The following is a 13578-nucleotide window of genomic DNA, read 5'->3' on the forward strand; positions in this document are numbered from 1 at the left end:
TATGTAAATTCATCATCTGGCTGAAAGCAGCAGAAACTGTGTATTTGTACAGTATGTATTCCACGGGTCAAGTAAAGGCTCAGCATGTTAATGTTAGAAATGAGCCAACTGCAAGTTTTTGGAGCCAATTTTCAATTTTTGTACAGCCTTGACCTGCTCATTCGGATTTCGCTCCGAAAATTACAATTTACAACAAAAGCAAAAACCTTTTCTTATTATTTCTGGTTGAACTGACAATTTGACGGTGTTCATATAAAAAAGAATTTACAGTAAAAATGTTGGCATTTATACCAAAATGACACCAAAATGACACAGAGAGTTTTCTCTCTGTGTCACTGAAAAATAATCTATTTCAGGTTACTGAACAGAGTTATCTGTACAATAAAACCTAAAACAGACACACACACACACACACACACACACATATATATATGTGTGTGTGTGTCCAACAATATTTTGATGAAAAAACCCCACTGATTTATTATATTGTTAGGTTTTTAACTAATTTTATTGTCAGCACACTTGGCAAATTTCAGCCTAATAATCATCAAATCAAACCATTAAATATTTATTAACATTTTTCTTCTGGTTTATAGGTTTAATAAAGTAAGATGAACCTAAATGTGTCACTTGTTACATTAAAGAAAAAAAAGCCTAAAATTAGCCAATCAATACAAGAGCAAATTACTGTGAGAAAAACTGATATAGTATTTAATTATGGTGCTTTTTATTGCTTTTTATTTATGTAATAACTCTACCAGTAGAGGTGTTGTTACTCACACACTTATGCTAAATAAGATCCAACTTACTGCAGGTCTTGACCAAATCTTTAATGTTTACAGACAAAAAATAAACAAAAAAATCCCCAAACTGAACCAGTCAGTGACAGATATCATCCAGCAAGGTGATTTAAAAAAATAATTACATGTCAGAAAAGTAAAAATAGCCCCTTTAAGAAGCTCAACAACATTTCTTCAGAAACAGCATTTCCTTTTTGTTGAAGGAGCAGGACCAACATGCCTTGTTTGTGCCTGAACAGAACTTTAAATCGTGTTTATAAATCTCTGAGCGACGTCTAAAGATCGGATTATTCAGTTCTGCCTCTCTGCTTCAGTCCTGACTGAATCAATGAAATATTTTGTTGACTAAATGAAAGAAAGGCTTGCAGTAATCCGAGTTATGTTTTTATTTACGTCACTTCGCATTGACGGAAAGCACTTTTCATTGTTAGGTACTCTCAAGTTATTGATTCCTGATCTTTTCACTGCATTAAACTTCTATAGTTATCTACTTTGTAACCAATTAATATGACACAAAAGAGGCAGGCTAAATATCCTCTTTGAAGGTTTACAGCCTCGACACTTCAAAACGTTGAGCAGCGATTAGCTTTAAGATTTGGACGCATGGATTCTGCCTCAACACGTTTGATTATCAGGTTTTAGGGACGTTCTGTTCCCTCTAAGGGGAACATTAAAGAAAAGAAGAAACTATGCACAGCCAGTGTGAGTCAGTGGTTCGACCTTTACTTTGGTAGAGGCTGAACAAACAATAAGTATCTGTAAAAGAAAATAATAGATATATTTTGTGTGATGCAAGATCCAAACAGTGGAGAAACTTTCTGTAGACGTCTTTCATGTTGAGATAAGATTCACCTTCTCTCTGAGATGGATTTGTTTGTGGTTGTCTGAAGACACAAAAGCTGCTTTTATTTGCTAAAATTACAGAATCTTTTATTACACCGCAAACACCCTGACCCAGAAAACTCTAACAAAGAAAGAAAGTGATGAAGAAAAACAGGCACAACAGAGAAAACCACATTTAGAGAAAAATCTTATCAGGACTTTGGGGTTTTCTTCATTCTGGCTGCAGCGGAGAGGTGTCAACCAGACCTCACACCAGAACCCCTCCAGGGTGTGTTCAAGCACTATCCTTAACTCTCTCTTCTGCCAGCGTGAAGGGGATTACAGTCAATCTGACACAATCTCCAAACTAATCTATCTTAATCTGCCGGTCATAATCCAAGGCGTTAATCTGTAAACCTCCCGCGGGTCGGAGGAGCCGTAATGTGACGGGAGGCTCAGCACTCTGGTTAAATAGGCAGAAGAGTGATACTGGAAACACTGATGGAGACACACCAGCAAGAACCCCCCCCCCCATCCCCCCATTAAAACACAATCATGCAGACGCTGCTCGGTGGATTAATGTTTACTAGTTGAAAAACAAAACAAAAACAGCAAATACTGACCGTAGATTCCAGTGGAGATGCAAGGGAAAGCCTGCAAAAAGGTGACAAAAAAGGTTAGTTTTCTACACACTTTATTAAACTAACACCAATATGTCTGGCTCTTATGAGGACGTTCATCCACACAGTAAATTATTCAGGGACGGATGGATCATCGAGTCAATAATCAGCTTCTTCACAAAACTTAATGTCATCCTAATCACTGGGGTTTGTCAGGCGGAGAAACAAAAAACATACCTTAGACCCTGAGTGACTCTAACAAATGTGTTAACAATAAACGGACGGCGGCTGTAATTAATCCAAACCGTTGACTTTTACTTCTTCTTCTTATCGTGCCGTGATAAGTTTTCCAAACACAGCAGGTATTGGACCACAGAGTTGTTTACCCTCGCAACATATTGGAGGATTGCCCATTCTCAAAAATGCCAGTAGGAGCCAACTGCCTTCAGATTTTCACTTAACAGCTCACCGTGGCTACTTCACAACAACAACAACAACCAGAGTCTGGCAGCTGAACGCCTCTAAATGGAGAGGCTGTTGTTCGACGGATTTTTGAATCTCTGTTCTTGGGAACGAATGTTGATTTACAGCTTCCCCCATTTGAATTCTTTTATTTCATCTCACAGCTGCTTAATCTCTAGATTTGAAATATAACGACGGGGTTTACAGACTTTTCTTTCCCATGTGTAAATTGAAATCTCATCGCCATTCATAATGACAGAAGTAATTTGTTCCGAAAGCTTCATTAGTTCCAGTTTATGGAAACAAATGTGAGGATTTGTACGTCACAATTAGCCCCAGTTAGATTTCAGAACATCCTTAGTTCCTGATTTTTTTTTTTGACACAAATAAACTTTCTGACTTCATATTGTCAGATGGACCCTAAAAACCAGAATTTTTCCTCCATTTTTATTCTTTCTGCTGCTTTAAATAGCTCCATTTAAATCACTACTGATAGATGTGAGCACATTATATTTAAAAGCAGCAACAGCGGGAAACAGGTAGCTTAAATTATCAGTTAAATAAGATGACTTTGACATGAGTGTTGCACAGCAAAAAGTAAAAGAACAAAAACATGTGTTATCATTTTGATTTAATTTACAAACACGAACTTAGGCAGTGCTTTCATATGTGGTGACTAAGAACTGCAGATAAATAAAAACCTGCTACATCAAGGTAACCCTGAATACCAGCCAGAGTAAAATGACCCACGTACCCTGGAAGTAACGGTGCACAAAGCAAAAAAAGGAAACTTTAGATCAGTGGTCTCCAACCCTGGGCCTCGAGGGCCTCCATCCTGCATGTTTTACTTGTTTCTCTGCTCCAGCACACCTGATTTGAATCAATGGGTGATTAACAGGCTTCTGCAGAACATGAAGAGGTGATTTAATCACTGAATCAGGTGTGTTGGAGCAGGGAAACAAGGAAAACATGCAGGATGGTGGCCCTCAAGGACCAGGATTGGAGACCCCTGCTTTAGATCCTTCAGGCTTTTGGATGAAATATATTTCCTCCCATTTCTGTCAAATGATACAGTTTCAAAAATTAAAAATTAAAGGCAAAGCATTCCTTAAAAGAATGTCTATCACCCGCTAATATTAGCAAGTTGTAGCCGTTTTCTGGCAAAATGTGTGGCAGCCATCTTGATTTGGGTTGACTCCAAAGCCAATCAGTTGTAAACATACTGGTTGATGAGATTTTTTGCTAACATGACACACATGAACAACACACAGGAAATTACACGATCACCTGCCTTTCGTGGCTATAACGAGGGTCTTTAAAACTCTATAGACTGCCTCTGAACACATTTTGCAGAATGCTTTCTGATTTCCAAAACAAACTCAGAGGAGCCGCGCCTGGAATATAAACAACATCATAACGGTGATTTTCATAAATATTAACTCCACGACTGGAGCTTTAAGTCAATATTGTATCAAAAATATTGTCTTGAATTCATGTTAAGCAAAATCCTGCAAAACCGACAGGTTGTGATGTGAGCCAGGCTGCCAGAAAACTTTCATCCTGGCAGATTCTCAACCTGCTGTCAAATCTGGCAGCACTGGCAGATGTCAGGACGCTCGCCCTGTGTCCCGCTCAGTTCATTTAACCTGACTGCTGGCAGATGTGACTCACGAGTCCCTTAACACCAAAGATAAACATATGACTTTAAAGGATCTGAAGAACCCACCGCTCTGTTTGATGGCTCCTTAAGAAACACAATGATTCTTCTTAACTATTGACACCAGAGATGAACTGAAATCCCTTCCACATATCCTCCGTCAGCCTGTTTGTTTCTGGGTCTGTTCTGCCCTTATTTCTGTGTTTCTCTCCGACTTTGTTCTCTGTGAAACCTCCAGCCTGGTGTGTTTTATACAACCTTCCCACAGTTCAACACTCCTACCTCTTTCTCCCTTCCTCCATCGATCTCAGCATGAATGTAGTTTTCTTTGAAAAGTCCACATGTGATCAATCTTTTTCTCTTTAGCTAAGGTAGGGTTTTTGTTGTAGCTATAGAATCTCGTCACACAGTATTGCCTGCAGTCCGTCTCCTTTTCTTTTTTGACTTTTTCCCTTTCGTTTTTCTTAGTCACAGTCTCTTTTTTATGACATTCTCTCCTTTACAAACTGATCTATTGAGCATTCGTGTCTCTGTCCTCGTTCCTTCCCCGGTCAGCGTCTTATCGTGCCTTCGGATCCGTCTCATCCATCTGTTCTTACCACAGAACGAGCAGCGTTTTCGGCGGCAGCTTGCAGGCTGTTCTTGTAGCACGACCTCAAGGCTCTCCTCTCTGTCTCTCCGACTCCTCCCTGAGCAATCGGCCCCACAGTGTGGATCACATCTGGAGAAACAAAACAACACAACATGCCACTTTAGTGTCATTAATTAATACAGACTTTCCATTAACTCTACCCTTATGAAGGAATTTTAAAAGACTCTTTAGTACTTTAGTTGTAAACACTTAACACTTAATGTATAAAACCCTTTTCATACACCCATCCTCCTGGTAAGTCTAATATTTTGCTTGTACTTAAATTCTCCTGTTTGTGACTTAATAGGTTTCTTCAATAAAGAAATAATTCAGATCCTTTAAAGAGGTGCTCTGTGGAATGGTTATGAACAATCAGTATCTTACCTGTTGCAGATAGCTCTTTGAATGATCTCAGATTGGAGAAAAAGTTTCATTCTGATCGGATTGACGAGCTAATGGCTAGCCCAGGACCAAAGGATATTATGATTATTATTTGCAAGCACAAATTGCAGCAGCAGCAGCCAGCTGTGGCACTTCCTGTGAAGCCTCGGACAGTTCCAGTGGGCATAACTGTGTACTGTAAAACTGCCATTAATTAACTAGTACTGAACAGATCTGGTGAGAAGGTTTTGAGACTGGAGTTGCTTGAAGTTGGAAACAATCCACTTTGGTCTTGGCCCGATTTAAATGAGCAATTAGCTCATCAATCTGGTCAGAATTTAACTCTACTTTGCCAAACTGAGGTTGCTCAAAGAGCTGTCTACGACAAATGAGATCACATGTTCATAATCTTTCCACTTCAGAAGATCTGAACTACAGCTTCAAGGAGCAGATGAAAGCCGGATGTTTGGATGTTTTGGTTGATCCACTGGAACATTTTTGACTTTTTACAGCAGCTTTTATTCTGCCTGCCTCCAAAACGGCGTCTGTTTAGACTCTTTAAGGACTTAAACTCAAAAACACGACTTCTGTCCTTTTAGGAGAACCGGCGATGTTTTGTAAAATGTAATATGTTCTGGGTCAGTCCTGAGAAATAAAACACTTTCACATCAACACTGGAGGTCAGACTTCTTAAGCTTTAAGCACATAAAACGTTTGTTTCAGACCATCATTCTTTCGATGCTCCAGACACAGTTCTTTTATTTATTTATTTTTAATTCAACATCATTTGAACAAATAAAATCTGGATAGTGGGCCGTCAAACCAACTCAGCTTTCAGTAAATCCCTTTTTATGTTTTGGACACCACAAATGAAACCACTTAAGATTTTATTTAATTGCTGGAATTAAACAGCGTTTCTATAAACAACACTTTTAAAGCAATTAAAACTTAAAATTAAGAAAAGACAGGAAAAAAAAACCCAAATCAAACTTGAACGCATCAAATGCACTGAACTGAGAAGTTACTGCAAAGAAAGCACAGATGGTTTATTTTCTTTGTCTTACACTTTTTAATTGTTTTTGTAAGATTTTGTGTTTTTCTGTTATGTTGCCGTTACTAACTGATGCGTAGAGGAAAAGAAGTTTGTGTTTCTTTTTTCCTCTTCGGCCTCGAAAGACAAATTTCAAATTCAAATTTGATTGCTTGATTAAATAAAAGGTGAATGAACTGAAGGGGGGCGGAGGAGGCGAAGCTAACCGGAAACACATGATAAAAAGAAGCTGAGTGCGGAGCAGAGAGATATGATTTAACCGGCGTCGGTGTTCGCCGACGCCACCACACGTTGTGATGAGACTCAGCGTGTCGCGCTCAGTGTGAAATCCTCCGCTGTCAGAAGACAGAGCTGGACCACAGCTCACCGAGAAAAGAAAAGAAAAAACACAAACAGAAAAGAAGGAAATTTCAATACGGAGGCTATTTTTCAACCTGAAGTGAATTTCTTCATGCTTTGGGGCAAAATAATTGCAGCTTTCGACCACAGATCAACCCTGACACTTCGGCCTCCGGAGGAAAATTCTGCTGCTCACACGAGTCCTTTCTTTGTTTCATCAGAAACAAATCATCTTCTCATTCTGAGATTACTGACTTCTGATGTGTTTCTCCTCACCCTTAGGAGCAATAAGGAGAAGCACAATCGATCAGTCTAAGACAAATGTTCCCGTCCAACGTGGGATAACAAGAGAAACACAAAGGAAGTATGGTTTTGTTTTGGGGGTTTTTGTTATGACTGAAGGCTTCTGAGAATTTCATCTCGTAACAATGTGAATAATAAAATAAAAACAATAAATTTTGAAAGGCTTTTGCTACTTTTAGCTACCGTTCTGCTATTTTTAGCCTCAAGCTAACCTTTTGCTTCGCACGATTTGCATTTCTTCCAGGGCTGTTAAGCCTATAATTATTACCTCCGCCAAGGAGGTTCTGTTTTCTATAGAGTCTGTGTGTCTGTGCAGAAGATTACTCAAAGTGTTACGAACGGAATTTCATGACATTTTCTGGAAACTATCAAACACAGTGGAAGGAACAAGTGATTAAATTTTGGTGGTGATCCGGTCAAAGTTTAAGGTCAAAGCTGACCTCGTGCTGTAACTCTGCAGCAGTGTAATGTAGGAATGTCAAACTGCACAGCTGCACACCTCATGGGTCAAAGATGATGCCTGTTGACTTGGGATCAAAGGTCGAGGTCACAGGTCACAGGTAACCCCTTTGTTAAAACCCCTCTATGCCCCTACATGTGACCCTTTTGTTTCTTCCGCCAAGGAAGTTTTGTTGTCGGTCGGTTGTTGGTTTGTTTGTCTGTCTGTCTGTTAGCAAAGATCAGGTAAAAACTGATGAACAAATTTGAATGAAATGTTCAGGAAATGTTGGGGTTGTTACAAAAACAATGGATGAAATTTTGGTGCTGATCTAGTTGACGATCCAAGGTTTGCGCTCCTAGTTAGTTAACACGTAGTCCGCTCTCCATTAGCGGCACCTTTTCCATGCCTACATTTAAAGCTGCTTCGTGAGGCAGCTGACATCTCATGCTGTTCCCAAGAACACAACCCAGAGAAAATCCATCTTGCGAAGCCACAACGTCAAATTCTGCAGCGAGAACAGAATGTTGCACAGGTAGCTGTTCGCGGGTTTGAGGTGTGACGATTGATCGGCGACGGTGGCTCAAATTCGCTGCCTGGTTCTGTTTGTTTTCAAGTTGAGGAGAGAAGCTTCATCCAAACACCCGCTGAGATGTGAAAGCTCCTGCCGTTTTTCAAATGTTTTTCTGTTTTAGCTCAAAACTTCCCAGATGGTTCTGTGGCAGGGGTAGGGGGAGGGGGGGATGTGACGTTTTAGGTTTTATTTGATGAAGAAATACAGCAGAAAGCACTTTTATTGTTAGCGGCTAAACATTGTGACAGGTTGAACAGCTGAATGTTTTCAGGGCAGATCAGGGGCTTGTAACCTGTATCTACTCTTGTATACAATACCGGTCATTGCACCATGATCCTCTCCTCCACCCACCCGACATGACTCATCCCAGCTCAAATTCTGCATATTTGCAGATCTAAGAAGTGAGATGAGCCTAAGAGGGCAGAAAACGCTCCGAACGGAGAGGAATATCAAGTAATGTATGGGTTTGTTTTTCTTTAGACTTATAAATTTGATGAAACACAGCGACGGGGACAAAGAAGGGTGTGTCAAGATCCAAAAATTGTGCTTCAGTTGTGACAAGAGGAGGGCTATTTTTCACGAGGTGCATGTAAGATAAGATGGTAAAGATTTCCAACTGATGTCATAATGAGTTTTGTTACAAAAGGCACGATAAACAAAAGACGTTTCCTTTGAGAAATGTTTGATACTCTGCCATATCAGCACTTCACACCTGTCTGAGGCACGATAAAAAGTCTGATTTCAAACCTCCAATAAGCCCATCTTTTATCATAGGCTGTATATATGTGCACTTCACCTTCACAGTCTTGCAGTTTTCTATTAACAGATACTGACTTGTCGATGCTTTAGATTCAAATCTGTATATTTTACGATCAGTTTCCAACGTATAAATATACAAAGTTTGCCAAATTACCAAAGGATTTATGGATGCATCCATCCATCTCGTGGTAAATGTGTGTTTTTAAGGACAGGGAGAGATAAAAACGAAACAACAACAACAAAAAAAAAACAAAAAGCAGGACACAGAGTGGGTAATTGACAGTAAGTACATCTTATTCCGCACGCCGTACTGTGAAAAACAACAGCCTTACGCAGAAAATGTGTAAATGACCGAAATCAGACTGAAAGAAAAGAAAAAAGCAGGCGCTGCAGGAGTAAAACACACTTCTGTCTCCGAGTTAGTTGTTGGTGGTGGGCAGCATCAGGTACAGAGAGACTGTTGCTATGGCGATCTTTATCATTGGCTGTGGAAACAGCATCTGCATCCGTCTCGGCTTGTTTATGATCAAACAGCAGCAGCCCCCCCACAATCTTAAAACTGTCTTTTATTCAAATCTAAACATGCATATACTGTATGTGTCAGTTAAGTTAATAATTATGTTTATATAATTAGGTAATGTCTAAATAAACAGCTGCCTTAAAGATGAGGGATTAGACCTGTGGGCTCATCTTGAATGATGTCTCCTGGATTACCTAATATGGGTTTAATGAATTATTTCAGTTATTTTCATAGATTGAGACGCAGCAAAGGCTCCTTTAATCCTGTGAGTCACTGAAGCTCTCATTTGTTTTGACTGACAGCTGAAGAACTGACTCATTTATATTTTTATCAGGACATTTTTTTTCTTATTAAATTTATTCATATACATATAATATATATTTTTTTTATATTCATAAACTCCACTTGCACTTCTTCAAATCCATTTAATACTGCAGTGGATCATAAGAAACCAAAACCCTGACTGACCAGTGGATTTCTCTTTAATCTGCAGCTACCACTGTTTTCTGTTTAGCTTTGTTTTTATTTTTTATTTCTATGAGCGCACCAAGCTAGGGCTAAATGTAATTGCACACTTTGAGCTTTTTATTTTTAAACATGGAGATTTTCTGCTTTGTGGGCAACCCGTGAGAAAAGCAACAGATGTTTAAATATGCCATTCAAAGTGGAAATTTTTTATTTCACCAGTGTTTTTGGTGGACTTACAGCCGGGCCCGAGACGCCTTCTGATCGAGGAGGGGGTTGAAGTCAGGGGGAGGAACAGCGCCCCCACTGGGAGACATATGAAAGCGTATAACCACAGAGTATCTCACAGAGCTGCGACTGTTGGAGAAGAGTTGCTGACTCAAAATTGCAAGAAAATTGAGAGAGCCCTCATTAGGGCTTAAAAGAAAGCTTTCTCGAACCTAAACAATGTCAAACCTTAGAAAATCTGAGCATTTTCTGAAAAGAAAATATAAAAAAAAAATCCAACCCTTTTGAGTGCTTTTGTTCTGTAACGTTCAACAGCATTTACAAATGGGGAAAAAAAATGGCCAAACAACTAAAGAAGAGACGCAAACATCGCTCCGTGTCTGAAATGGTACATTACAGATTTATGTCATCAGGTCTTCATGAGGACGTATTTGCCTTTTTCATGCTCCTTTGATTTGAGAAGCTGCAGACTCTTGCTGCAGTCATTAGATTGGAGGCGAGAAGCTTTATTGCTATGGCAACTTATGAAAAAACGACATGCTCCGATGCCTTTGAGTCCCCCGTGGACCAGCAGGGCGTTGAAAGTCCGCGCCGCAGCTCGGTAAAAGGGAGATGTGCTTTCTGTGACATCTGCAGAGTTAAAGAAACTCATCTGAATAATGTGACAGTTGTTCATCAAACTTCTCATTAATGAAGAGAGGTGAAGTCCCTGAGAAATCACTTAGTCTGAGGGAACGGAAAAAAGAATCGTGTTGCTCTACAGTCTGTTTATATAAGTGTGGTTACAGGACATAAAGATCCTCAGCTGCATAAATTATCAAAGCTGTATGCTGTTTAACTTCCCTTTATTTTGCAGGAACTTTGATGTAGTTATCTGGTGCACTGACAGAGATTTAATAAAGCCTTCTTGAGACTCATAGCACAATCAGCGGCTCGGTGGTGTAAAAAGCCTTTCCTAACTCAAGTTGTTTTTTTAGGGTTCTTTAATGAAACAGAAGACTTTGGGGGTGCGTGTTAATGTGCGAGCGACAAATCGTTACTACAGCTTCTCAGCAGCAACAAGCTCTCTGGAGGTGCCGCGGCGTTAATTAAGATAAACATTTGCATGCTGTAACGGGACGCTCTTACTTGAACACCCCGATGGGTTCCGAGCAATTCGTCACATCGAGCCACGTTCCAAAGCTCGTCTCGGTGTCCACGCCAACTCCCCTCCGCCATATTCAGCCTGTAGTGTTTTTAAGAAGCACCAGATGCAGGCCTGTTTACTGTTCGGCGACACATTAGTCAACAGTGTTATCACAATCATACATCAAGCTGTTATTTCGACGGTTTCTACACAACAAATTCACTGCTTCGTTATGAAGTAATGAAAGGCTTAGGAATGCACATCCCCTTTCATGCCAGAGTTTTAAAAGATCTTATGTAGACAGATGACCGACTTGTAGCAGTTTTAAATACTTTTACCCAATATCACTGACTCTCAGCTACTACCACACCAAATTTTAGCTCAATATCTGTAAAACTGGCTGATTTATAGCTGTTATTGTGTTTGTTAAGGTCACACACACATTATTATTATTGCCTTTAGCCAGCTGCAATATTAGTGAGCAGCCTATCTAATTTACATTTGAACGAGTAGAAATGAACAGTAGTGACACCTCAGCAATAAATCTGCCTTATTTTTTAAATAATACAGAACTATCAGCAGAGATTTAAATTACAAAAGGATTCACGATAAAAGAAATGTTCAAAAAAATCTTTAAAAAAAGGTCAAAACAACAAATTTCATCCAATACTGGAGTAATGTTGTCAAAGTCAACAACTGTTAAAGGTTAAATTTAAGGTTCTAAAGCCTGAGTTTGTGTTTATTATTTGCCTGATTTGTCAGAAAGTTAAAAAACTCTCTGAGGTTTATTGTGGATGAACTTGGAAACCCAACAAATATCTAAATTTTAGATTTTAATGACTACAAATATTTCTGTTTTTGCTGAATATTACAGATGAAAATTCTTGTCAACTAGTCAAAAAAAAAAGATTAAAAAAATATTTGAGTTGATCAACAAATCTGAACATATCTTAGAATTATCCATTCTAAAAAACATGAATTAACAGATTATATAACCTTAATGTCATAAGAAATTAGTTCAATAACATTTCTACTCTGATATTTATGAGACTGAAAGCAACTTTCTTTCCCTCGTTTTTTTTATTGACACAAATCTCATCTGAATTCTTAGTTCACAACATGCAAAACCCCATTATTTGTGTTTTAGCTTCTTTTGACTGGCTCTCAGAATGTGTTACAATTGATTTTAAGATTAGGTATTGATCCCTGGCCTCTTTCGTTTAGCTGGAAGCTAAAAGAAAGTTTACATTTGAGCCTCTGAGGCTCTGTATAGACCCGCCAGACAAATTCAAACTTTTATTCCTCCTTATTATTTCTTTCATCATAAATCACTGCATCTAGCGTATTGCTTTTATCCTATCTGGTGAATTTAACATTATTTTTCTTTACAACTCACTCTGGTTTTATTGAAGCTGCTGAGAGAGCACTAAAAAACAAACAAACAAAAATATATAAAACCCTGCTTCATATGGAAAATAAATAAATAAATAAATCTGCTAATTTAGGAGCTTCCGAGAGTTGGCTACATGATGAATCACAGTTGTAATTCATCACTCGGGCAATTTATAGAGGATGCTGCAGATAACTCTTTAAATACCAGCAGAGACCAATCAGAAGATGCAAATGAGCCGAAACCCACGGCAGCACAAACACTGACTGACACACGTGTTTAATTACTGTGGTCAAACTCGCAATCACGCGTGAAGAGCAGGCAAAACACAAAGGATGCGCAGAAACATAATTAAACTGTTTGTTCTCGGTGTGTGTTTGTTTGCCTTCTGAGTCGTGTTGTTGTTGTTTATGTTCGTCGTGTTCGCGCTCGGCTTGCATCACTCCGACGGTCGAGTGGTCGGGAAACGAGCGCGCGCCTGCCGTCAAGAAGCTGCTCAGCCAGGCCAGACCAGGAGCAGGTTCAGCGCTCGGCTCGGCGTGTGTTTTCAGCTGCGCTCGGCTCAGTTCAGCGGCGGGTCACCTGCTGGTCATTCATCTGTACGTCATCCAGTAAATGTCACTGCAACACTGGCAGCACCGCTCTCAGATTCAATCAGATAAACAAACAGGCTTTCAACTCAAACTAAATTTGGACTTGTCGTGACGATCATCTGTTTTATTCATTCCCTCCCTCTTTTTTTTCCCTTCTTTTATTGTCCCCCTCCTCATGCTGTCATCCTTCTCCTCCATCACCTCCTGGGTTCCCTCCTTTTTCCTCTCATTCTATCCACCATCTGTCTCCTCGCTTCCCATTTCCCTCCTCATTCTACGCTCAATCCCCTTCCCTCTCATACCTCCATGATCACCTTTACCGCTACATCCTCATCTCCTCCTTCCTCTCTCTGTTACATATTATTCTGCCCCCCCTCCCCCCTTCTCTCCCCCCAGACTCCTCCTCCTCTCCCCCCCC

The 13578-nt window shown here is 39.7% G+C and overlaps 1 protein-coding gene across 2 annotated transcripts in view; it reads right to left on the reverse strand.

Moving 5' to 3' along the window:
- The window catches only part of macrod1 (mono-ADP ribosylhydrolase 1), a 135149-nt gene that overhangs the window by 15988 nt on the left and 105583 nt on the right, over positions 1–13578 (reverse strand). For both annotated transcript variants that reach the window (XM_017408370.3, XM_017408371.3), the window contains exons 6-7: positions 4961–5082; positions 2246–2276 (exon numbers count right to left, since the gene is read on the reverse strand). In XM_017408370.3, coding sequence (XP_017263859.1) covers positions 2246–2276; positions 4961–5082 — 153 coding nt within the window. The remainder of the gene's footprint in view (positions 1–2245; positions 2277–4960; positions 5083–13578) is intronic.

Source organism: Kryptolebias marmoratus, linkage group LG9, assembly GCF_001649575.2.
Source record: "Kryptolebias marmoratus isolate JLee-2015 linkage group LG9, ASM164957v2, whole genome shotgun sequence".
Classification (NCBI taxonomy): domain Eukaryota; kingdom Metazoa; phylum Chordata; class Actinopteri; order Cyprinodontiformes; family Rivulidae; genus Kryptolebias; species Kryptolebias marmoratus.